Raw genomic sequence first — 25,977 nt, 5'->3', positions numbered from 1 at the left:
TTAAAATGCACTAAAGCACAGTTCACAATCCTGACTTTGTGTTGTCCTCTGTCTGACTGTTTTCATTCTTGTACAGCAGGAGAATGAAGCACAGGTCTAAACTTTACAGGATAACAGCTACAATTAGGAACATACTTCCATGGGGCTTTCTTGAGTGCATGTTGTGTTCAGGTACTCATTACCGAGCCCGACTGTGTGTTATCTGCCTTTAAAACTGTCAGCAGCAGCAGCAGCAGCAGTGTTCGTCTCCTTGAGGCAACTGCTGTGTGCTGGAGCTGCTGAAAAGTTCATTATTGAAAAGCAGACCTACAGTCCTTGTAGCCCACAGTTCCAGTTCATTTCTAAAATACAGTGTTCAGCTTTGGAAGAGAAAACAGCAGAGTTTGAAATTCAGCAATTCTTAAATAAAGACAAGTCCACTGTAAAAAAAAAAAAAAAAAAAACACTTCATTCATCAACCAAACTGAATTTTTGGCTCCATTTGTTATAATGAGCTGGTAAACTGCTACTTATTCACCAACAACATGACCTGTACTTGTATCTGCAACACTAAACTGTGACATACAAATATTAATGGTTCTGCTCATACAGCGCTGTACATACCACCAATTACCCCCTCCATCCATTAGCTATACTGCTCATCCTTCACAGGAGGGCTGGAGCCAATCCCAGCTGACACTGGGCGAGAGGCGGGGTGCACCCTGGACAAGTCTATCACAGGCTGACATATAGAGATTTATGCTCACATTCACACCTGCAGGCAATTTAGTCATCAGTTAACCCATCTAGGCACAGGGAGAACATGCAAACTCCACATACAAAAGTCCTGACTGACCCAGAACCTTCTCTCTATGAGACCACAATACCGGTCCCTGCACCACTGTGTTTTAATATTATGGGGACAAATGGCAGTTCACACGGCACATTGTAGCGATTCACCTCCCATCTGGTGGCAAGAATCTTGACAGCCATTCATTATGTTTTGGGATAAGACTTGGTTTTTAGTTAATGTTAGCAGTTACTTTTAACTCTTGAGGATTGGACATAAGTCAGTACAACCCATGCTATGTTGTCTTCCTCTCTCCCTGCATTTCCTGCTTGACTATCTCTGTTAAATAAACAACAATGCCAAAAGAAAAATCAGGAAATAAATTTAATATTGGTTTTACCCTCGTCTTAATGCATCTCTATTTCATTAGGGGTTTTGCAGTGTGATTAACTATCATGCAAAACGCCTATTTGTGGTGATTATGTGTGAATATAAAATGTGCAGACATAGTAACAATAAGCTATTCCCATAATGGTGGCGCATTAACCAGTGCAACATGCCAGCTGGCACACTGAGGCTCAACTACGTCCCTGCACCAGCAGGGACTTAATGTGCTGAAATACTGTGTGCATTTAAAGAACAGGCTCCTGTTATGGTGTAGATTGTTAAACCTCTAGAGAGAAAATTCAAGAATTTTCTAATCTTTTTTTATTTAGAACTTCATAAAAACTAAACAGATTAGTTATTGTGAGGTTTAGAGTTACAGATAACTATGGAAAACAACATTAAATACACTCAGGATAACGCAAATGGAAACAGAGAATGTACAACAGAGAGAAATTCTTGCCCGCTGACACATGATCAAACTACACCTGTTCTATCACAAATCTATACATATGACTCTTTTCTACAAACATACATGAAGTATTCAATCCAAGTTTTACATAATGTTCTACCTTGCTTGGTCCTCTTTAATTGTTCTCACTGTATAAAAACAGACAAAATTAGGGAACCTTCAGATTGTGTGGGAAACATCAGATTCACTGTTTAAAAGCTGCAATATTTTCTGATTGATTTGGTAGTTTTGTTGAAGAAGGTTGTGGTCCATAAAGTCCGTCAAACTTAGAGACTACTGAGTTAGCTCCATTTTCCTTTATCAAATAGCAGAAGCTGTTGATTCTATCTGAAATCTACTTGTACTGTCTCATGACGCCCTTGAGGAAGTCTTCAAAGCGTAGGGCAGGGGCCTCCTTGGCGGGCTCATCGGCAGCTTTCTCCTCAGCAGCAGCGGGGGCGGGCTCAGCACGACGCAGGCGGCAGTTGAAGTCGTACTCTGGGTCGCAGTTGGGGTCGGGCAGGATTATGCCATCCTTCGGGGGCTCAACGCCCGATGGTGGAGCAGATTTGCCACAGTTGGGGTCATATGGATGGCAGACGGGCTTGGCTGGAGCCTCGATGTCAGCCTTGGCATTGGGGCCAGGCTTCACCGGGGTGCAGTCTTTGTCATAGTGCACATAGCAGTCGTAGCCCTCCTTGGTCTTGCCGCGGACGCCAAGCTTGTAGCGGACCTGGTTGATTGATCAGTTGATTCGTGTTTTTGGTTCAAAACAGATGGAAAGCAGATCGAAGATAGCAAGTGAAAGCATTATGAAACACCCAATTCATTTCACTACATCATTTAATAAACCAAATGAAAAGAAGGAGACATTTAATTGAACCATTCAACAAGCAAGATTACACTATGTTAGTCAAAACATTTAACTATTCTATCCTAGTAGCAGGACTTCAAATTCAGACCTGGTGCTCGGGGATCGGCGGGGGAGGCTTGCGCAGGGCAGCGGCGGCTGCCAGTATGCAGAATGGATCATAGCGAGGGTCGCAGGACAGAGGGGCAGCAGGAGGTGCAGGCTCATCCTTGGGGGCGTACTCCAGGACAGGCTTGGTGAGGCCGGACAGCTTGGTGGCAGTCAGGGGGTTGCAGCCGGCGTCAAACAGAGGGTTGCACTGTTGCTCTTTAGGAGCCTCCTCAGCTGCGAGGGGAGCGGGAGCGGCAACGTTGACAACACACAGAGGATCAACAGCTGGGTCGCAGCCAGGGTAGACCAGGTGGTAGAAGCCGGTGGGGGCCTTCTGGACCAGGAGAGGCCTGCAGTAGGGGTCCTTGGGGTCACATTTGAGGGCAGCGTAGGACGGGGCCGGGCCAGGAGCAGGGCGGTAGCCGTAAGCTGCCCTCAGGTGGTACTGCAGACACTCCACATCTTCAGCGTTGCAGATCCTCAGCAGCTCAGCCTTCTGCTCGGCGCTCAGGAAGGGCTCCAGGACTGGGGCGTAGTAGTAGAAGCCAGTGGGGCTCTTCAGGGGCATGGGCAACAAGGGGGTGAGGATGGGAGCAGGCACCTTGGCTGGAGCTGGCTCAGGCTCTGGAGCCGCAATATTGGGGAGGAGGGGGAAGAGGCAGTAGGGGTCGATGTAGGGGTTGCAAAACCTGACGGCAGCAGACTTGATGTGGGCGGGCATCACTGTTGCAGCCTTTGGCTTGCTGGTGGACTCCGCAATGCAATCTGGATCATCAGAATCGGCACAGGTCTTGTAGATCTCACTGAGGTGCTTGAGGTAGTGGTTAAAGGTGGGTCCTTCCTCTGACCGGTGCTTGTTCTGAAGGTAGGCCATGTACAGACGATCCAGATCCTCAATCTGAAGAGCAGGACGAATAAGAGACAAAACGAATAAAATCCTCTCGGAGGTAAAATGATTCATATGCCACAGAGAGTAAAACTGAATAAAACTAAAAGAATTCAACTGAAACTCTTGATAGATGATCATGTTAGGGCAAATCGTCTGTGGAGGAATACGTCTACTTTTTCAGCCCAGTGTCTTGTTATTCAAACCAGACTCTTAAACCACAAAGCTCTCCCTGGTAGAAAGAATACATGCTGGATCATGAGCTGCATTAAAAAGTATCTTAGCAATTGAAGAGGGTAAGGGGAATATTAATAGGTTTATATTAGCATATTAGCATAGTCTGAGAAATAAAGAATTATTTTCCAGTTCCACAGACAAAAACGTCTGAGAATGATTCTGTAAATGCAAAGTAGTGATGCAAATTGTTGCCTCAATTTTAAAGAAACTGTTTCATAATCCTGACTAGAGAGAAACTGAATAATGTATGTGAAACAAACTCCACTCACTCCCTCCTGGTTGTGGCTGTCCATGAAGTACTTGTACCATCCCCAGAAGTCCGGCAGGCGTTTGAACTGGGGCACAGCAAAGACGGGGATATTCCTCCTGTTACGAACGAGTTTCTTTAGGTTGGCCATGGCCTCGGCTTTCACATCACCAGACACTGCAGTCACTGACAGGAGAAAAGAGAGGGAGATGGTGAACTAAATTATATTAAGACAGTGCTATTGACTTTCTTGCCGACTGACAACATTCTATTACCTGTAAGGTAAGTGTGTAGCTGGAGGCGGGTTAGCTTAGCTTAGCATAAAGACTGAAAACAGGGGGAAACAGCTAGCTTAGCTCTGTCCAGAGGTAACATTTTATCTTTTTTTTTTTTTTTTTTTTGTTAAACTGTTAAACCGGTAATTTTTTCTTTTAACTTTTCCCCCTTTAGCTAGGCTAACGAGCTGCTAGCTGTAGCTTCCTATCTAGTCTGCAGAAACAGTGGTGGTATCAGTCTTAACATCTAAAGTGAAAATGCCTATTTGTGATTTGATTGTGTGTGTTTAAAAAGAATTTCTAACAGTTTTTGTTCTATTTCTAACTGTTTTGTCTGTAAGATGTACAAGATGTTCTTTAGTATTTGTTAAATAGATGGACTGCATCATGTTGTTTGGAGCTCCTGCTATTTTATCTCCACAGAAACAACTTAGAATTCATATAAAGCAGCCTGATACAACAACATCACAAACTACAGCCCAGAAAACTTCAATAGAGCTGAACTGACTCCTCCCTGAGAGACAGCCAACAAAAACTGACATTATATTTATCATTATATAACATTCACAAAAGTATTTCTGCAAGGATTTTTGAATGCTAAAAAACAAGTCTTCCAATCTGAAGAACCACTCTTTGTCCCTACCTTACACACAGTTAAGGTTGTGGAACAGTCACGATTAAAAGAAACAATGCTGACTATATCAGTTTCAGGCCTCCTGTGTCCCATGTTTTGTCAGTCCATCAATCCACCAAGTCCTTCTGCAGCTACCAACTCTTATTATCAGTTAATCTGCAGAATACTTTCTATAAGATTAATCAGTAAATCATTTAAATACCAGTTTTGTATCATAAAAGCCAAATATAAGTAGGAGATCTTCTCATTTGAGAGTCTGGAACCACTACATATGTAAAGGTGTGTTATTGTGACCACCATCTCTAAGCATGAACATAATGTTGTGTTTATAGTCTGAACAGAGGAAGTTTGGATAATTCGGATATCTTCACATCAGCACATATCTTCTTTTTAATGAGTTAAATTCCTAAAAAGCCAGTTTGTCCTGCGTGCCATGTCACTGGTCTTCACCTTCCTCCTCCTTGTGCTGCTCCACTGGAACCGCCCCCAAAAACTCTGTAAAACACAAACAGCAGCCACATTAGCAGCAGCAGGGACGTTAGCTGACTAGGACCAGATGTTGAGCTTCATCAGGGAAAACGCTGACCTGATAATAAGCCCCTGGGTAAAACACGGCAGGTGCTGGGGCTCTGGCGCCCTGGCACAGGCTGCATCCTGCAGATTAAACACCCCCACTTCTCCTCCTCCAGACCCCCACCTAGCCCTACACACGCCCAGTTAGGCTTTGAAAACCAGACCGGTTGGAGTTTACGCGACTAATGGGGGCCTCCTTAAAGTTAACCTGTAAAACTACAAAGAGCGGGCCCTCACACAAACCAATTACCAATACACTGTAAAAGCAGAAGATGGGAAGGAGGGGACATGTCTGTGTGCATCCCTGCTTCCACATGTGGAGTGTCTCTGGCTCCACCAGGGGTTTCTTTCAGACGTTTATGACTATGAGAAAACAGCCAAGTCAGCTAATTATGCCAGAAACTCATTTATTAATGTGGAAAATCTCCAAAAGGAGCAGGGATGAATGTCTTTTTATGTCTCTAGAAAGATCCTGTGGTACTTAAAGAATGCCTTGCCATCAACATGACATGCTCTTTTACTGTTAAGGAGATAAGAGTAATGGTGTCTTTATGGCTCTGTGCTATAGATTAATGTGCCAGTGCCCGGGGCTGTAACAAGGATTTTAGGAATACTAAGGTCATTAAACCACATTTCTCTTATATATCCCCATCCCTTCTCCAAAAACCAGGGGGGAAGTTCTCAGCTCTTGTACTTCAGAAAAAGTAGCAAAAGAGAGATATAAAAATACTAAATTACAAGTAAGGCCTGTAGTCAAAATCCTACCTAAGTAGAAGTATTATCAGCAAAATGCACTTTAAGTATCAAAAGTATTTGTTATAAAAAACCATCTTTAATCATTATAGTATATTATTATTATTATTACTACTGATTCATTGAGGTGAAAGTAGCATTTCACAGTTGTAATTGTTCAAAGTGGAGTTTATTTATCTATATTATTCTGCATACTGTTTTAATCTTAATTTTACAAACTGGGCATATGTTTTCTATATAAAAACTAGTAACTACCTGTCAGGTATATGTAAAAAGAGGTTGAGTTGTAATGGAGTAGAAGGTCACATAATATGGAAGCACAAGTACAATTAACTCAAAGTTGGTTCCTTCCCACCTGTCTAACAACTGCATGGTTGTGACAAAGACGAGTTAAAGTCATAGATAAACTTTAAATGGGTTAAAATTTGTAACTAAAGTCTCACCTGGTAATAAAACAATCGCTAACAGGAGTCCTGTGTGGATCAGGGAAAGCGATGGTCGTCCAACACGTGCCATTTTATGTTTTATGTTCTTCCTGAGTGAAAAGACAGAAACAGTATCCAGTGATAATGTTGTAACAGAAGTGTATTTACAGGATGAACGTCTGGCCGTCGTGTTACAATACATCAAGACTTGGACTGATCCCTGCATCTTTTTGGTTTTCGTGTGCATTTTGTCAGATATTGAAATCCAGGAGAAGACAATGCACTTGGAACAAAGAGATGGCTTTTATTTAACTGACTGATGCCAAGACAATAGAGAGGATTGGGGACATGCTGTAATGGAGCTTTTGAGGGATTAGAGAGAAAAACAAGACTTGAGTTCTGAATATCAGAATATCAAATAGAGAACGACTGGACTGAACAATCAAACAGGCGAGAGCTTGAAATGTACTTCTCTGTTACTTCATGAATGGATGTTGAATTACAGCTGCTGCACTCAAAGAGAGGTCTTCTTCTATAGTTTGACTCAGGCTTATAAAGCTGAGGACTTTTTCACTTTTCATCCAAAAAAAAAAAAAGTTGAAGTTGCTATGGCTGTATTGACTAAAAGTATATAAAGTTTAGTAACATAAGCAGCTCTCACATCTGTCCTTACCTTAAAGGTGTTGAAGCTATGGCCTCCTGCAATCACCTCTGGATCCAGCGGCTCTCTGGATCAAGCTTTCTGGTGTTGTTGTGGGGGGGGGGGGCCTTGCTGCACTGTGGTCTCAGCTGTCTAAACCCTCTACCTCTCTGCTCCCCTGTATGGGACAGACGTGCAGGGAAACATTTTTAAGGAGCCTTCTTGATCATTAAAAACAAAAAGGCATGTCGTACGGCTCCGGCGTGCTGTTAGGCGCTCCAGGATTGGCTCCTGTGCCGCCATCCGTCCAACCAATGGGGGTCCTGTAATTAGGAGAGGTGAGCAGCACGACTGCTCTCGGTGGAGAAATGTTAACAAGGTGCCATTTAGCACCGGAGATTCTTTCCTCAAAGGTTTGGAATTTGGGGTCATAATGTGAGGTGACACCGCATCTGAGCCACTAGTTGATTTTTCAGATTTGAAATTTGCATAAACGGCTCAGTGGGAGTAAACTTAAAAAACTGTAAACTGTTAAATCCACACAGCTGGAGGCCTGTGTTACAGGAGCACAGATTTATAAAGAGGTGCCTCAGGCTATCGCAGAGGTGGCACTGATAAAACATTCAGTGGAAACAGGAGAGCAAGAGGTAGTCCTGATACACATGGTACTTTCCTGATGATACACAAGAAAAAGCATAAATAAACAGAACCTAGTGACAAATGAGTCTCAGTGAATAACAACAACTCCCTCTGCTACAGGAGAGAAATTACAGGAAGGAGCCTTTTGTGTTTTATTCTGGTGCTTCATCTCCGTAAGACGTCTGTCTGGAAAAAGAACTGCAAAGAATAAAACTACCTCTGAAATAACAACTGTGTTGCATCAGTATATTGACAAATGTGTGAGCGATATCTTCCAGGAACGTGACTCACCTCGCTTCAGTGATGCAACACCACATCTAAAGCAGCAGTTGCACCAGCCGGTTAGATACTGTTTGTAAACTTGGTGTCGTCCATAATGTCAGAACTCAAAGCAGCTTACTTTTTTTTTGCAACCATTCATAAATTCAAAGGTTATTTAAATCTGTCAGAGCAGTACATTTGTTGAAAATGTGACCAGGTAAGAAAATAAGCATTCTTCTCCACACTCACTTTCTTTAACAACATGGAGGCTGGAGCCGAAGTCATTAGAGGAACCGGGTCTCATACAGCGGGCCCCTAATGAAGCTGCCGCTGGTGTAGGAGCCAGAGCCATTAGGACCAGCATGCCAACACCACTGCTTGTTTGGTATGGGATCCTGATGCTTGGATTGTGCCACGTAGCCTGTACAGCCTACAGCCTGCGTCAGTGGAATATGCAGTGCATGTATATACAGGAGCTACGGAAACCAGAAACATAAGCTGAGCCTCGTCAGATAAACCCTTGATGCCTTTATGTTCCAAAGATGTTCATTTCAGTTGATTTTAAACTGAAGTTTTTACAGTATTTATTATATAAAACTGGATAACATTACAATATTTTTTCAGACAATTGAACTGGAAGTGTTTTGGTTTGTTTGGTGAAGTTTGCTTCTTTACTACTACTGGCAAAAACTAGATGTATCAACCATTTATACAGACATTTTAGCTATTTCAACCATTAGAGTCCAAAGATTTTAGTTAACTGTATCCACTGTTTGTTTACACCTCTACTCGTCAGCTAGTTTTGACACACTCTGACACACAATATGTGGAGAGATTTTTTAAAAAAAGCAATCAGAATTTTTTAAGAATGAGTTGTGCTCCTTCACAGTCTCTCCACATACCTCTTGGTAACAGCAGAGGTACCTCTCGGGTACAAGCATCCTGGCTGCAAATCAGTGTGTGTGTATATGTATGGCAGAGCTTTGGGTATAGATGTCAACACTGTTTCTATTACATTAAAAACTAAACAAAATCTAGTTATTCTGCCCAAAGCATCATCTACCCCTCAGCTCCTAAATGCTGCTTTTCTACACTCATACAGTTTGTACATACAGCATGACTGATGATGACTCAGTCTTGGCTTGGATCCCTTCAGTTTTCACATTTAAGAATAACAGGGGCAGTCACAAACGGTTGTCTTCTTCAGTTTAAAGCCATCAGGAGAAATGTCTGTCTCCTTGACTGTGTGGAAAATTCATGGCAACTTTAACAAAAATTTGGGCTAAGAAAAGCCCATTAAGCATCTCATGCTACTTGTGAAAGAAAAAGCTCATTAAAAACACAGACCCTTGTTAAATGGCGATGCCTGTCAAATACTTTATGTAAGCGCCTCAGTTGTGGTTTTAAGTTGCATGTCACACACAAATAAATCAACAGCAACATGCAAGTAAGAATAAAAATAATGGATGTTTTGACAGTTGCTCAGATATTCAGTTTCAAATTTATTTTCTAGCTCAGAGCTATCAGTGTTTACATCAAATAAAGCTAATGTGCATAGTTTCGAAATCTCAGACATTTAATGAAATCTTTATGTTACAGTCAGTTTCTACAGAGATCTGTCAGAATAGCAGATCATGTTTCTTTGTTGGGGCATTTTCTCTCATTCTAACAGTGTGGATGGTGATGCTGGTTGGTCCAACACTTTGGTCCAGCCTAAAAAATCTAAACAGCGACGGATAGACGTCCATGAAACCTTGTACAGATATTCATGGTCCCCAGATGATCAACCCTCCTCCCTTAAGGTGATCTCCTGACTCCTGAATTGTGGTTTAAAGTGAAATGCCCTGACAACTATTGGATGAACTGCTGTGAAATTTTGTACTTCATGGTCCCCAGATGATTAACCCTCCCCACTTAAGGTGTTCCCTTCACTTTTCAGCGCCATCATCGGATCTTTGGTTTAGGACAAAACAGTCTCACAGAACCAGACCACTCCCCAGCAGTGTAATGACCAAATACCTAAAAAACAAATAACATTCCCATCACACAGTGAATTTTATAACATCACCATGTTAGCATTGTAAATATGTTAGCATGTAAAGTTAGCATGTAGCTGTGTCTAAATACGACCTCCCAGAGACGCTGGCTGTGGATTCTTAGTCTTGTCAATGAAATATAAATTATATCCTAATCTTGTCTAATCTCTACATTGTCCTGCTCACCCAGAATTTGGTATTCTTACCGAATAATCTACTTAAAGCATTTCACGGTTTGGATTTCATTCTCCACAAAGAATTATTTCTGTTCCCTTACAGATTAAAAATTATACTGTGTCTTCTCTGGACAGGCTAATCACAACTTCTAAAACCTTTTTAATACAGATGATTATTTCCTGCTTCTACAGACACTTCTGTTAATTGGCCCTCCAATCCTTGAGCCTGTGTTTCATGTTGCAAACCTCCTATCAGACAGGACTCTGTGTGTCCTGCTGGTTAATGCACTATCAAGTTTTTTTGGTGTGTAATTAACACCATTGTCTTGCACATATCTGTTGGACATTTCTGTGCTGACAGGACAGTTCCCTGTTTTGCTGAATCTGTACAGCAAGCTTCTAAAAACCTGCAGTTTGCATTTTGTGCTCTTCAGAAGCCTCTTATCAGTCTCCTACTTTTGCTGAATACTAATAAAACCCCAATATGCTGTTGCCCAACACTGAAAATATTATTGACCTTCAGATCAGCACTCTCATTGGTGCTGATATTGAGGGAGCTGCTCATTATACAGTAAATACTCTGGTTTCAGATTTGATTAAATCTTCCTCACTGACAAACTGAGAAAGAAAAATACTATTCAGCGTGTTGCAATGCAAAAGCTCGGCTGCTCGCTCACATGTCCTGTAGACAGTATTTTTGAAGCAGTCCTGTGGACAGTGGTGATGTAATCTTCAGACACACAGCAGCCTGTGTGCAGTTTACCTGTGGGCTGATTGCTGCAGATGCCACCTTATTGTAAAAACTCTGGTTAATGGTTATTTTCAACATCAATATATCATGCCAATCAGTAGCACCCATTACAATATACTTAACTCCAAGGTTATGTTTTCAAATGTCTTTCTTTGGCCCAACAACAGTACAAGCTGAGAATAATCAGTTTCTAGTCACTAAAGACAAAGAAAAGCAGCAAACAATAATCAAACTGATCTTCAATGCAAATTACCTTATATCAGAAAACACTTTTCTGACTCACTTTGCTACTCTCTAATTATAATTAGCTTGGACTAAATAATTGAGAATTGAAAGATAGTATTACCTACTATTTTGCCCTGACTTAAATTTGTACAATTCACTTTCAAAAGAGCAGTTTCTTCCTTCAAACTCTCACTCTTTCTTCATGTAAAGCATCTTTGAGAATCTATAAAGCTCAATAACATTAAACGCAACATTATTATTAAAAAGTTTTTAAAAAAAACCCACACACATTTACAGCTCCATAAATACAAAGTGCTATTTACTTAGGTTCAACCAGTCACATACAGACTTCCATCACAAAAGTACAGGAATGGTTGCAGACCTACTGTACACATATGTACAAATTCATGATGTAACAGGAAACACTGTCATAAAACCAAACACATAGAACATATGTGACTATCACACACTGTCATACAAATAGTCTAAGCAATTTCAGCAGACCATCATTTATCATATACCATCTGCAGCATGTTTAAGGGCGACAGCATATGGAGCCTCTGCCCATCATATGTTATAATTACGTTCCCAACAGGTGTTCTCCAGCACACTGAAACCTGCAATCCAGTTTAGAAGCAGTCGAAGACATGAGCGCGATACAAGCTCATAATTTTAACATGCCACATATGAAGGAATCCCTGGGATCTTAAGAATTTCACAACATCTGGAGCCAGTGATGACTTTTTAAAGATGTTTTAAAAAGCCTGAAACTAGGACAACTATGAAAGGAAATTGTATATCATTAGACAGTAAATGGCTGGTTTGCTTTCCACAAAAAAAAGAAGTGGTGTGGAGTTGTGTGAATATCATCCATCATTCCTCTGAGGAGATGTTAGTCTTTCACTGTATGTCATCGTCATCAAACAGATCTTCAAAATCTGTGGAAGGAAACCAAAAACACAACTTTTACACTAAAGTTACATAACAGCTGGATGTCAAAACTGTGGCTGTATTTCAAAAGTTTTCTGCAAGCCAGACATTTTCTCATAAAGCAGTCTTATGGGTTGGTGGGTCAAAGGGGTGCAGGGTTATAAAAGTAAAACCTGGGAATGCACTTGCTGAGGAGTCTGCAGAGTGGCCTTCCTGTGGGTCTGACGGTTTGTGAGGTCAGAGGTCAGTGGGAGAACTGTATGAACATGCATGATAATATGTGCCACATCCTTTGCTGCAGGTACGCTACAGTTAACACTTACTAAATCCAGCTTAGAGGAAAATACACTTTGAATTTTTTAATGAATGTTGTACCATTCAGTAGGTGCTGCATCTCCTTTACAGCAGGAGGAGACAGATTTAGTTTCTGTCTGACCTGTAGAGTGTTGTACTGTCTGTTTCCTGTAAATACTGCTCTTTACAATGACTGTGCCTTTTTAGATACAGCTCTTAAAGAATAAACTGGCAACTATTTTGACAATCAATTAACAATTTTAGCAAAAATGCCAAATGCTTGCTGGTCACAGCTTCACTAAGGCGAGGATTTGATGCTTTTCTTCAACATATGTGACAGTAAACCAAGTATCTGTGAGTTTTGGGTTGTTCCTCAAATATAATAAGTAATCTGAATAAATCTCCTTGGGCTGTGGAAATTATTATGGACATTTTTCGCTATGGCAACACTGGGCACAACAGTGAATTGATTAATGGGGAAACTAAGTGACAGATAAATAGATAATGAAAAAAATCATTAGTTTGCAGCCCTAGTGTCTTCCTGGTAAAATAGGGCAACAACTAACAATTATTTTTAATACATTTTTCTTTCATTGATCTATGAAATGTCAGAGAATACTGAAAAAATAAATCTCTAAAGCCCAGTGTGATGACCATTGTACTAACCCAAAGTTATTCAGTTCATGGTCACAAAAGAGAAAGAAAACAGCAAATCCTCACAACTGAAAATCTGGGACTAAATGACTTGACTAAATGATCATTTCAGCTCCAATATAAACTTTAAATAATGAGCCAAAGAATATAAGGAGTGCTACCAGCCAGGAGCCAGAGAGTCCAATGAACTCACATATACAGAACAGTACGAACATACAATCACCTGGTTAACACACACACTCACACTAAGGAGTGTGTAAGTAGACTGCTGCTAAAGGTTCAAAAACACTGAAAATAAACTTTGCGTGTCCCAAACTTCTATGTAAACTTTAAATACTGTTCTTTTCTGCAGTATAAATAAAGTTTGCTCCCTTGATTGAAATTGAACAGTTTGTGTTCAGTGCAGCCTGCAGACAGGAATTTGCCCTGAATATGTGTTGTCTGTTTTCAAACGTGTCATCAAACTGACAAAACACAGAAATCTTCAGACACAGACAACACAAATAGCACATGATGCAAAACAATATTTTGAGCCTAATTAAAGCCTTTTCACACAAAAACAAAACACAATACACAGGATGACAGACAGGTATCTCCTCTTTATGCCATGTTGTAACTGTTGGGACAGTGTTTTTCTTCTAAGAGTCACATGAGTTGCTGAAGGTTCGGGGCAGTTTTACAAATCAAGGAACAGGACTGCTTTGTGGCCAAGTTTCTCAATAGATTTTCAATAAAATTATTCAAACACTATATATATCAATACAAAATTAGACGTAATGTGAAACAGGATTTTATCAGTGTCATCCACTCCTTCAATAAACTGATCGTACTGCACTCTGACAATGATTCCACCAACCTGATACTACACAACATTTCCAAAAGGCTAAGATTACTTATAATACCATATTAGTGATACTGCAGGTTCACATCAGTTTAGTAGATAAAGGCTTTGTAAAATGTCATTTAAAAATCTGGGACTAGACCTAAACACAATAAAGTCATTTTCCCACAGAGCTGCTGTAGCCTGAATATTTCTAACAAATTAGAAAAAAAAATGTCACGGCAGTTTTACTTTTGTGACTGTGGAAGAATTACATTGAGTGTGACAGTGATTGTTTAAATGAATGAACGTTTAAAATCCCTTTACAGACGTAGGACGGGAGAGTGGGAGCTGCTTTCAACAAGTATATAGAGACAGTAAAGTGGTACACATCTCTATCAGAGGGGGGATAAAGGCTGCCCCCCCAAATGAGCCTCATACAAAGCATATCTCACACAGCTCCCGCTGAGAAGTCTGTGTGGAATCTGTGTCGCATATGGCAAGAAGTCGTGGCCGTTTGATGTAGCAGCGCCTCGGGACAGAGATCACACTACATTATAAAACGCAGTTTGTAAAAGAGGGGGGCGGGGTACAAGGAATGTTTTCGGGGGCCAGTAAAGAAGTTTCCTGCTGTGGAACCAGCAGCGAGCTGACGCCCGAGGGTGAAAGAACATAATGTGCTAACAGATTCAATCTGCCCTGACTGACAATTTACTACTTGAAGATGACAGATTCCTCAGTTCAGTAACTTGCATCGATACTTGTATTTGTAAAGAGCCTTGAGAGGATCCTTGTAGCTCAGAGTGCTGTACAGGTCTGTCTAGGGATGTAAAAAAGTATAAACTCAAAGATAAGGTTTCTGTGTGTTAATTCAAATTCTGCGAGGATTTAATCAAAAATCTAAACAGCTGCTAAAGTTCAACTTGTAAGTAACCAGTGCTCTTAAACACAAAAAGAAAGTAAGTGAATAGGGGCTCAAAAGTAAGTAAGTGAATCCTTGCAATTTGGGGATACATCTCACACAGTTTTTTCTACACTGATGCAAACCTGTTCAAATTAAAGCTAAGACTTGGCACTTTATTGTAGTGTCTATTATTTTATTAATGTGCTGAAGCACAGAGCCTGAAGAACAAAAACTGTCCCTCCAATCATTTGCTGTACTACCACAACCACCTCAAAAATAAAAGGTTTCCACACAGACAAGGATGTCAGACTGCAGCCAGTTTGGAGGTACTTTGGATTTAACAAAAACAGCACAGGAAAACATGACAGCTGCCAAAATATGTAAGGTGGTCTAAAATATAAAACTGGCACTACTGACCTCAGTACTCATTTGAGAATGGTTGACTATATGTTCTTGTTCTCAGCAGGAGCAGTTGAAACAAGGCAAGCGACGGTAACACCAGCATTAACAATACTAGTCCCTAACTCCTCCTGGTGGAGGGTAGTGACTGAACTCTGGAACTAATAACAATTGCAAGAACATGCACTCATAAATTTTTGCTGAAATCCTGGATTTAGACAGATCATGCTGAGGCAGTTGGCAGCAGTTGGATTAAAATTTATCCTTAGAAAAAAAAAAAAAAATGTTCCTCTGTAAATCACTGCTGTGCCACTGGTGTGGCAGAGAAAAATCATTTTAGAGGCATTTACCTTAATATTCAACATTAATGTTGTTTTGAGAAATAATGTTTTTCATCTCACTATTGGTGATCATTCAACTGAATTCATGTAACAAAAATATATATAACCTCAATAAATCTAAACTGAATCATGGCTGCATCACAGTGTATCATTACATGTGGATAATTAAAGGTTTATATAGATTTTGAACCATATATTATGCTTATAAACACAGATACATGGGTAAAGTCAGAGGTATTTGTGTAATGGGAGAAATATGTGCAGATAAATCTTATTTACCTGACACAATATTTTAATGCAGGGTTCAAACTAATTCAGTCATTTCTGAGAACCTCAGTTTGTATGTGAAGAAATCTTTACCATTGAAGAAGTCTGCATGAACTGCCTTTTCATTGGCAGCCAGGTCCATCAGCAGTCCTGTGCTTCCCCCAGCCTGTCAGAGAACAAACATGCAGCTCTGAGGGACAAGTTTAACCCAAGAAAGTTGATGAGCAGCTTACTGACAACCAGGAAAACTACCTCTTATATTCAGTCTGTTTAGATTAATTACTCATTGTAATTTTGTTGTGGACAAACACATATCTGCACTATTTTAAAATCATAAGCTTTTATTTTTGCTGCTGCAAAAACTGAGTTTTGTTGCTGGCCATGCCCATGCATTTATGGCCACAACTTACCCATCTACTGAGCTGAACAATTAAAGTATTACTGAAATCAAAATATGCCAACGTGTCGACATGACCCAGAATATAAGAGGACAGTTTCCAACATTTTGTTGAATTAATGTCACTAAGTTTAGTATGTCCCAGTATCAGTATGGTGTTCTTAATAAAATAATAATAAAGTGGTTGGTGGCTGTATATAAGCCTCACTGACAGTTAAGGGGGCAGACAGCTTGTATGTTAGCTTAACTTACAAACTTACATTAATGCTATAATATATAATATATAACAGCTGTTAGCTAAGTTAGACCAACGTCTCGTCTGTGAGAAAATTAGCGCTAATGTTAGCGTGAGTGAAATGTAGTTATTAACCGTATAACTTCTAGCTAAGTTAACATTAAATAGATGTTAAGAAAAAAGGGGGTGTAACAAAAGCAGAAAGCTGGTTGTTACAGGTAAACGGTTCACAGTTTACATAATGAATTAGCTCGTCGGCTAACAAACCTCATCCAGGTCCACGTACGGTCCAGCTCCTTCAGGAAACATCTCGTCCACTGCTGGTTTCATGGCGGTTGAGTTTGATTGATCTTTTAGCGGCATAGATGAACAGACACGCGACGTATTTTCTGTCAGATTTTCATCCAGTTCTCCCTCAAATGGAGAAGCTGCACCCCGAGATACACAGCTGCTAATTTGGTGTGAAAATAAATCCGATGCGAAAGTCAAGTCAGGCGACAAAGGTTCCGCTGTTCTCATCAGCGTCTTCATTCAGTAATATCAGCGGTGGAAAGCAATTACATTTCTCAAGCACTTGCTACGTGTACTTTTCTTTTCATGCTACTTTATAATCAACGATATTTAAATGTGACACTGCAAGTTACAAGTTACAAGTGGTGTAAGTCATTTGTCAAGCAACAGTGCCAAACATTGCATGGTTCCAGTTTCACAACTGATTGAATTGATTAGTATATAAAATAATTAGGAGACTAATACAATGAATGAAAACAAATAGTTCTGTTCCTATTAAAACGCTATAAATAAATAAATTAAATAAATAAATATCAGCTCCACCTCAACTAGAACAATAATAATGTTCCGTTTTTGTTGTCACTGTTGACCATGTTTTTTTAAAAGTTGTTGCTATCGATGTTGTTGACCGGGACTGAATTATATTGATGTGACTTTTCTAATATTCCTTCTAATCTGCATAATGCAATCTAAATTATAAAAAAAAATCTTTAATTTTAGCTCATTTGCTAACACCACTGACTGACAGTTGACTTCGTTCATGAGTCACCATGGCAACAACACGCTTGTCCCAGCTGTGTTCGTCGCTTTTTAGTGTCCCCTGGACACACTTCCGTTGTTATCTGCGCTACCAGCACCATTTCTAAATGTAGTTGTTTTCTATATTTGTTTGAGTTTACTGGTTTTGGTTTGGTTTTTTGTATTTAATTTAGTTTCTGTCTTTGGTTGTGTTTCTATGGTAGCGTCACAGGAGCCTCAACTTGTTGTTACCATCAATTTAGTGCACATCTACATTAAACTTGCGTCTGCGCATCAACTTACCTACATGGTTGAAATTTCTGTCACTGCAGACGCTCACATATTGACAAAGGGTTATTTTCTTTGAATCTTTGATCAGTTTGACAACTTCTTCGCGAGACTGAAATCTGCGTCCGCTGCTCCGCCATCGTTGACAACATCAGGTCCTGCGCCTTCAGGAGACATTTCATCAACTCACTGTGGTTTGACTGATACTTTAATGGCTGGGGTGAACAAAAACACGAAGTATTTTCGTCTGGTTTCACTCAGTTCTCTCAACTACACAGATAATCAAGTGTAGCGCCGGCTGAAAATAAATCCGACGTGAAAGTTAGGCCAGAAGACAACGGTTCCGCTACCTTCATGGACAAAATAGTGTCTCCATTCATTTAATTTCAGAGGTGGAAAGTAACTAACTACATTCTCTCAAGCACCGTACTCAAAGTACAAATTCAAGGTATTTGTACTTTAGTTACAAAAAGTTACTTTACAGATTAAGATATTTAAATACAAAACGTGAACTTCTTTTAAAATCCTGCTCTCCACATGGATAAACATACATTAAAAACTCTATTAGAGTGATAAAGAGTGATGGTGCCCTAGGAATCAAGGAAGCTCACATGAGGTAAGTTCAACTGACTTTTATTTACTCTAATTAGATGCTTTATGTTTCCAGTTTGTGGCATAAATGTCAGATTTAATCAATATTATTTGACTCTACAACTTTATACTGCAAATGAAAAAAATGAAAAAAAAAATCCATTTTGACAAAATGACCAGCTTCACTGACAAAACTGTGCAGAGCATTACTCTCAGATTGTAATATAACAACCAGTGATGTGTTTAATATATTATGTTGGGTAAACGATGGCTTAGTATTCATGTATGCTATTATACTTAAAACAACCTCACATTAAACTACTTGCTATAATGTACAGTATAAGCATGCAGTTATTTTGTGCTGTAAACATTTATTTTGTCTTAAAGTATCAGTGTGTAGGATTTAGTGACATCTAGTGGTGAGGCTACAGATTGCATCCGACTAAATACCTCTCCACTCACTCCTCCCTTTCCAAGCATGTAGGAGAGACTATGGTGGCCTTCAGGTAAAGGCCCTCTCTGGAGTCAGTGTTTGGTTTGTCTGTTCCAGATTATACAGTAATAAAAACAGAATTATAAATACTATGTTCTATTTCTTCTAATAGATCCCCCTAAATCCTATACACTGGTCCTTTAAAAAGGCAGGAAAACTCTGTCCAACACATAAATAAACTGAGTAACTGAGTTACGTCTACCCTCCCGGTCACAATCACCATAAAACAAAATAAGTCAAAGATGGACTCCTTGTCGCTAACAGCGCCATCTTGTGCTGTGTTCCACCACTGCTCAGAGAGTTTTCTCACAGCCCTGCTGCTTGCTGGCGATCATCCTGGTCACATCAATGTTGTTGTTGGCGAAGATCTCCTTGGCTTTCTCGATGGTGGCTTCTGGCAGGGTTCGCGTTCGGCCCAGGATCCAGGCAAAGTCGACATGGAAGAGCCTCAGGACGTCCGTGCAGGAATACACCAGGGCAGAATTCACATAGTCAGTGGACAGGATCCAGTAAGGGGAGTAGGGCAGGACTGTGGTTCACAAAACAAGACCCAAGAAAGAGAAAGAAACACACTAACATTACCATAAATCCCTTAACACACAACAGTAGCAGTTATTCTAAAAATTATTGCAAATGTAGTCATGCTTACCGTAGGAATAACTTATTCCCAGCTTGGCTGGGTTCTTCATATCCTCTATGACTCCAGTCCCTTCGATTTTCCTCAGCTCTCCTTTTCTGTTTATTCCAGACAGTCAAATTTCATGTTGGATTGAAAGGAAACACACACCATGTAAATATCACCTCCTGACTCCAGATTTGCACAAAGAAATTGCAGATGGGACTCACAGTATTTCAGAGCTGACCACTCGAATGGACTTGTCTGTCTTCAAAGTGAAATTGGTTTCAATGCACCGGCCCCTCTCAAACTGGGCCGGCAGTTTGGCAATTTCAAACCATCTCCCCATAAACTGCAAGGGCACAAAAGCACACACGAGTTCAAAGACAATTTAGAGCAGTGTGAGCGGAGAGTATGAATAAATCTACATACTTTAGTGGATTCAGTAAAATGTATGGCATGTGTCCACTCAGACCTTTACCAGCAGTGGAATAAGTACATTTACTGAAGCACTTTTCTCTTTGAGGTTACATTATACTTCTACTCCACTAAGAGACATATTGTGCTCTCCACTTCGCAAGATTTATTTAACATATTTAGTTACTAGTTGCATTGCCGGTTCAGATTTAAAAAAGGATGAAAAAACATGATGCATCCTTGCAGAGTAAAACACTCTCCAGTATGTACAGTACTTTAAGGTAGCGCTGCCTTTACAAACTATAATAGTAATATCTGGTAATACTTTACTTTACGAAGTAGTAGTTTTCCTGTTTGTACCTGTTTGAGGTTGAACGTGGGTTGAACGGCAGGTTCGGGACATGGTCCCCAGTGGGGCACCTGAGCCCTGATGAGTGGGAGAACAAATGCAAAAACCAGAGCGACAGATAACTTCATGGTGACGCAGGCCTTTGTTACCTGCAAAAAAGCACACATTAGAGGTCACAAATTGAAAGCTGCAGAGTGAAAAGGATAAGGATAATGCTTTATTAAAAGCTGACAAAAGTCATTAAGTTCACCCAGTATACTCAAGCACAAGAGAACACAACATCAGTTTGGGCAAACAAACATTGTTTGTCCATGTCATAATGTTCTAACCATTGTGTTATTTTATCATTCATAAACATCACTAAATATCTTTTTCTTACCTCTGTGGCCTGGTGGTTCAGATATGTGTTCTCTGTCCCTTGGACAAATCCTGGTATTTGAATTAGAGACGTTGCTCTCCACGAGGTTTTGCAGTACTGTGACTCTGTGTCATCAGTGGGTGTCTTTGTGTGGAGCCAGCCTTATTTCAGACATGAAGTGAACTATTAGTAAATTGGAGTCATGGGAGACATACCAGTAGAAATGTTATAAAACAATCTTGGTGTTCTCCTGCCTCAGATGAGCAGGAATGTGGACTTTTTTGTTTCTTCTTTGTTTCTATAAAATAAATGAGGATTTCTTTTAGAGGGTTGCAGGCTGCAAAGCTGCACAATGTCTTTATAGGCACAACGAGAAGTCGGGGAAAATAGATGATCCAGTTTGTTGTCAAACCTAGGAGATGACATGTCCCACTTGGACATGACTAAATGAAAGGAACTGACTAAATGAATTTGATTTGACCTAATTCAATAATATCCTGTCATGTTTGCGTCACAGTAGCTGAATTTGACAGATGAGGACTACACCCTTTTTTCATTAAACAGCATCAGTCCCTGTGTGTGTTTATTACAATGATTCTGATATTTCAGCGCTTGTCTGACATTTTGTCTCTGTGTGCTATGAGCAGAGTCACTTCTCTCTATTGTTTGTTGTCTATTGAGTCTGGTGGCTCTCATCCTTTCAGTCATGATGCCACCAGAGACAGAGGACTCGGGCCAAGTCCACTTGGAACAGATTGCAAAAGTTAGAGCAGGAACAGAGAGTTCACCAGAATAACCATGTTTGATTTGTTAGTGTCATGTATCTGAACTGCGTAAATGTTTTGAATTGGCTCTGGTGGCTGATATAAACGCTGACATAATGTTACAGGATATGTGTGTAAAATGTTTATTCTTCATACTTTTAAAGGAGCTATTCGTAAGTTTTGCTAGCGCTACACAGCCAATGTTAGCATCAACATTTTCTTCTACTGATGTTAGCATGCTAACCAGCTTAATCCTGCAGTAGTAGACAATACATACAATTCTTCTATAACTGCTCAGAAAAGCCACACAGCAAGTTCAAATACGAAAGTAATTTCATGTAGAAACAACAGGATCCAACCTCCTAAACTCATAGATGACTTGGGAGTAAAACATACAGACTGAGTAGTATTCAATACCCGTATCTGACATTTAAATATCCACAGCTGTTTAACACTCAAAACACTTTAAACCAAACTTTGTCAATTAAATGCAAATACTATTAAACCCCGTTTGCTTCAAGGCAAAGCAACAAGCCTATATTAAAGAAGAAAAAGATCAGAGGGTTCAATTTCCAGCTAATACACTTCAGAGAGGATCAACTTATTAGTTGCACCCGCACACATCAAAGCTTGGTTAAAGCAAAGGCGCAAGGATTTTTCCACCGGATGGAGGCTACAAGCTCGACCGGTCAGTGGATGATCAAGGAAAGAATAAACCACACTAGCATATTTGCTCTCAGATAGAGAAGAAATATCAAAAGGGTAAAGGAATATTAAAGAAGTAAGATGCAGAGATTGTTAGACTGGAGCGTTTCAGCAGAGCATTTGGCCTATTTACTTGTTTCATAACAGTTTGTGCTATTTATATTTCATCACATGAAGACTGGACTTCTCTTTCTGTCTCTATCTTTGGTGCTCTGCAGTCATTCAGGTTTTATTGTTGCACTTCATTTCCCACAGTTGATCAGACGTGAAGTGTTTTTTTCTTTTTTATGTCATGAAAATCGAGTGTCTGTGGATGGCGCTCTTCTCTCTGTTTTTTCAGCTATGACTGCCATCACTCCTCAAGTGGAAATATACATCAGCTACACAATACTTGTTCTGAACAGATGCTACTTTAACATACGTGACTGACAGTATTACATAACCGCTACAGTAAAGACTCACATGCCACTACACATGGGGTCACGCTTGGGCTCCTGGCACCTGTGTACATACACACACACACACCCACAAACACACACACTGTAGGTTAAACATGTGGAAATGAAAATGTCTTCACATGTGCTGTAACACACTTACAGAGCTTGAGAATATTTCCTGCTGCTGAGGGCAAACAAAGGCCACAACATCATGTGTGACCTTTCACCTACTGAGCTGACAGTTTTTCACAGAATTGCTGTTGGCATCACTGTATTTGTCTGTTTAGTGTTGCAAGTCAAAAGAATAGTTTGCCACAGAAAAATAAGTGACTTAATTAACTATTGCACAAGTTACAAAGAAATTCAAGTAAAGCTGAAATCAATTAAATGCACTTTCACGTTGATATAGACAAATATATGCTGTGGGTATGTGTGTGACTTTGACAGATGATATTTAGGGAAACATCTGACTAAGGATTAAAATTGAGAAGATAATGTGTAATAACCACATTCAGGACAAACTAAAATGATTTATGTCTTCAACAGGATTTGGTGTAGGGTTCACCATTGTGTTATAACATGCATGTGTGCGGTTGTGGGGACATTTAGGGAATGTAGAGAGTGTGGCTGTGCTTCCAGAAATACTTGACAATACACAGCGCAATACAACAAGACCACAAACAACAGAATCACAAGTGACAAAAGAATCAATACCACTCTGACAGTCCAGACAACAACTGAATGTTAAAAGCCTCCCAAAGGTTTTTGTTGCACGGCATTGACATTCCACTGGATTGCATATTGTGTCTACCTCCTGCGCGAATAAAAATGAGATGGCGCGATTTAAACTACTAGTTGTTTTTCTTTTGGACACAGTTAAAAAGTTTGCACCTGTTTGATGTAACATCCTCCCAAAAGCATGACTCCACTAACAAAACAGGAAGTAGCTAACATTTGCGTGTTTTTTCTGTCATTGTTTTGACAAACAAAGTTTATTCTCTGACTCTGTTGGTGACTGACTTAAACTTTTGCCATTGCCTTAAGGAAGTAATGATGAAGGAAGCCACACACACTGCTCACTGTCAAATACACTCAGGAGAGGCAGAGAAAGTCCTCATCAAGGTCACGGGTTTTCAGCCTCCTTTGAATCTTTTTGGACATTTAGCAGATTCTTTTCTGTTTTCTTGAAAATTTAATTGGAACCTGCTTATAAATTATACTGAGGGATTGACCACAGGCGCAACAACTCCCTGAACAAGCCTGAATTTAATGAAATTTGAAACTTAATGAGTGATATTTTAAACAGCAGGTCATAGCATATTAAACAAGTTTCTTTCTTTCTAAAAACGTAGTGTTGTTTTAAGCATGTTATTCTCCATATAGAAGACGCATTTAATGTTTTAAAGGAAGGTTATACTAAATTAATTAATTAAGGAAACAAGGGATAAGTGATTGCTTGCATAGCTGGTTAGTGTTATCACCAAGGTGACCGAGGTAAACATTTTGTTAAGCTGATACAGTATGTAGTTATCCTTTAACAAAGATAAGATGCCCATTGCCTTTATTTTCATGGTTTTGGTCAAACACGCTTGAGAATGGGTCACATTTGAAGGTCAGAGGTCACTTCTCAGGTGAAATTCCACTTTGTCATGACTAATAACTGTACGAGTCCGCCCACACTGCGACAACATGATCCATGGAGGATCGATACAATCGCTGAATAACCTTTTTGACTCTCCATTCATGCAGTACAATACAGCTCAGGTGCTGTAACCAAGCTGAATAGAACTGGCTTTTTCATTCATATAAAGGGAATGAAGGTGAACCGGGGAATTAAAAACATGCATTGATTTTAATATATTTTCAGCCACGCTGGTTCCAAACAGGCAGTGTTAGTCAGCCAGTCCACCACTTTGGTCAAGACTGAAATATCTCAACAGTTATTGGTTAGATCACCATGAAATTCAGTGCAGATATTCAGGGTCCCTGGAGGATGAATCCTAATGACTTTAGTGATACCATAACTTTAATCTGCTGCCTCCAATAGGGGTCAAACTTTTCACCAATCTCATGAAATATTTGTTCAAATATTTGCTCGATAGACTGGCACAGTTTGGAAGACTGGGGACATTCATGGCTCCCAGATGGTTTATCCTCTCTGATGCCGATGATATCTCTCATCGTCATGTCAACAAACTGTGGGCAGAATGGCTGCAAACGCACCACTGCATACACAGTTTGCTTGTATCTGGTTTCACTTGGTAACAAACAGTGACAATACATTTTGACTATTTACCTGATCTGACTACAAAGTTATAAGTTACAAAATAATGCATGAACGCTCTGAAGTCAGAATAAAGGGTGTTTTTCCCATTGTTACTTACTCTGCAGACACTGTGTGAATACAACACTGGTACGGCCTCACAAAGCAGCTGTAGACTCTTATAGTCATGTTATATAACAAGTGGAAATACACACAAAAAAAAACATTTGCTTGAGTAATAAAAAATAAGTGGCCTCGAATTTTATTTTTTCATCTCTGACAAACTAAAACACTGGCTGTGAATCATAGAAAACTTCTGCCTCTGAATTATTGGAGTCAAAGCTTTGAAAAACACTTTTTTTCCTCAGGAGGTAAAAAGAATTTTTGCTGTAAAACCACTGAATAAAAACAGACAGCAGTTTTATTCTCTAATTTTAAGCATTACAAAACTGAGAAAGTAGATAACATACTGAACAGTAGTAATCAAAATAATTAATGGAATAATATTCAAGGGTGAAAACAGTTGTGTATCATTATACACTGCCATTTTGCATGTGTTTTTAATTAGTCTTCCGCTGATGATATTTAAATGTCAAATGTTTTTAACAAGCATTTTGTGTCCTGCAGCCCTTTGACTGATCCTGTTTTCTCCATCCCCTCTGTTGGTAAACCACCAAAGACTGCTTTAGCATCAGCCCATTTCCAGTCCAAGTGCCTTTCAAGGCCCTCAAAGCTCTCTGTACAAACAGGGCAGGGGATTAAAAGTGAGACCAGATGCAGAGAGAGCTGCTGCTGTGTGAGAGCAGTACATCAGGAAGGAGCACCTGTGCTCATTTAATCTGTCTTTACACCTGTGTGTGCTTTAGTAAACACTGAGAGGAGAACCTGAGGTCTATAAAAGCAGAAAGAGGCAGTTAAGTGATCACCTGAGACGCCACTTATGTCTCAAGATGGAAAGACTGATGCTGTCAACAAAGGAGCGAAATCTGTATTTTGTTTAATGACAAAAATGACCTATCAGTTCATTTTCTGCTCTCACACATCAACTCTGATTCTCTGAAAACAGCTTCTTTAGAGCCATAGGTGATTATTATTATTATCAT

General features: G+C 39.9%; 3 protein-coding genes across 4 annotated transcripts; all 3 read right to left on the bottom strand.

Moving 5' to 3' along the window:
- Positions 1–1,467: 1,467 nt before the first annotated feature.
- On the bottom strand, positions 1,468–18,395 carry and2 (actinodin2). Of its 2 annotated transcripts, none has more exons than XM_018677831.2 (7): positions 17,897–18,395; positions 7,269–7,413; positions 6,614–6,705; positions 5,295–5,339; positions 3,958–4,121; positions 2,567–3,463; positions 1,468–2,337 (listed from the first exon to the last, which is right to left on the bottom strand). In XM_018677831.2, exons 3-7 carry the CDS (start codon positions 6,684–6,686, stop codon positions 1,960–1,962), a joined length of 1,557 nt encoding a protein of 518 aa, XP_018533347.1. In that variant the 5' UTR covers positions 6,687–6,705; positions 7,269–7,413; positions 17,897–18,395; the 3' UTR covers positions 1,468–1,959. The 2 variants fall into 2 exon arrangements, with proteins under 2 accessions (XP_018533347.1, XP_050925879.1); XM_051069922.1 differs by having other exon boundaries at positions 6,614–6,701.
- Positions 11,622–17,057, bottom strand: LOC108884158 (COP9 signalosome complex subunit 9). Its single transcript, XM_018677839.2, has 3 exons — positions 16,832–17,057; positions 16,026–16,098; positions 11,622–12,261 (listed from the first exon to the last, which is right to left on the bottom strand). The coding sequence occupies exons 1-3, from the start codon at positions 16,925–16,927 to the stop codon at positions 12,224–12,226; spliced, it is 207 nt and encodes a 68-aa protein (XP_018533355.1). The 5' UTR covers positions 16,928–17,057; the 3' UTR covers positions 11,622–12,223.
- A 103-nt stretch (positions 18,396–18,498) lies between the features above and the next one.
- apoda.1 (apolipoprotein Da, duplicate 1) lies at positions 18,499–20,863 on the bottom strand. Its single transcript, XM_018677838.2, has 5 exons — positions 20,727–20,863; positions 20,359–20,496; positions 19,812–19,933; positions 19,615–19,700; positions 18,499–19,494 (listed from the first exon to the last, which is right to left on the bottom strand). The coding sequence occupies exons 2-5, from the start codon at positions 20,473–20,475 to the stop codon at positions 19,259–19,261; spliced, it is 561 nt and encodes a 186-aa protein (XP_018533354.1). The 5' UTR covers positions 20,476–20,496; positions 20,727–20,863; the 3' UTR covers positions 18,499–19,258.
- Between the last annotated feature and the right edge of the window lie 5,114 nt (positions 20,864–25,977).

The sequence above is a fragment of the Lates calcarifer genome, linkage group LG4 (genome assembly GCF_001640805.2).
Source record: "Lates calcarifer isolate ASB-BC8 linkage group LG4, TLL_Latcal_v3, whole genome shotgun sequence".
NCBI lineage: Eukaryota > Metazoa > Chordata > Actinopteri > Centropomidae > Lates > Lates calcarifer.
This window is presented reverse-complemented; position numbering and strand designations above follow the sequence as displayed.

Coding starts and splice junctions, on each gene's coding strand:
- and2 (XM_018677831.2), bottom strand. CDS start 6,686: ATGGCACGTGTTGGACGACCATCGCTTTCCCTGATCCACACAGGACTC. Junction 4,122..5,294: donor GCAGCACAAGGAGGAGGAAG/GTGAAGACCAGT, acceptor TTCTCCTGTCAG/TGACTGCAGTGTCTGGTGAT. Junction 3,464..3,957: donor ACAGCCACAACCAGGAGGGA/GTGAGTGGAGTT, acceptor CCTGCTCTTCAG/ATTGAGGATCTGGATCGTCT.
- LOC108884158 (XM_018677839.2), bottom strand. CDS start 16,927: ATGCCGCTAAAAGATCAATCAAACTCAACCGCCATGAAACCAGCAGTG. Junction 16,099..16,831: donor CGTACGTGGACCTGGATGAG/GTTTGTTAGCCG, acceptor GTTCTCTGACAG/GCTGGGGGAAGCACAGGACT. Junction 12,262..16,025: donor TCATGCAGACTTCTTCAATG/GTAAAGATTTCT, acceptor TTCCTTCCACAG/ATTTTGAAGATCTGTTTGAT.
- apoda.1 (XM_018677838.2), bottom strand. CDS start 20,475: ATGAAGTTATCTGTCGCTCTGGTTTTTGCATTTGTTCTCCCACTCATC. Junction 19,934..20,358: donor CCACGTTCAACCTCAAACAG/GTACAAACAGGA, acceptor GTGCCCTTGCAG/TTTATGGGGAGATGGTTTGA. Junction 19,701..19,811: donor GTGGTCAGCTCTGAAATACT/GTGAGTCCCATC, acceptor TGGAATAAACAG/AAAAGGAGAGCTGAGGAAAA.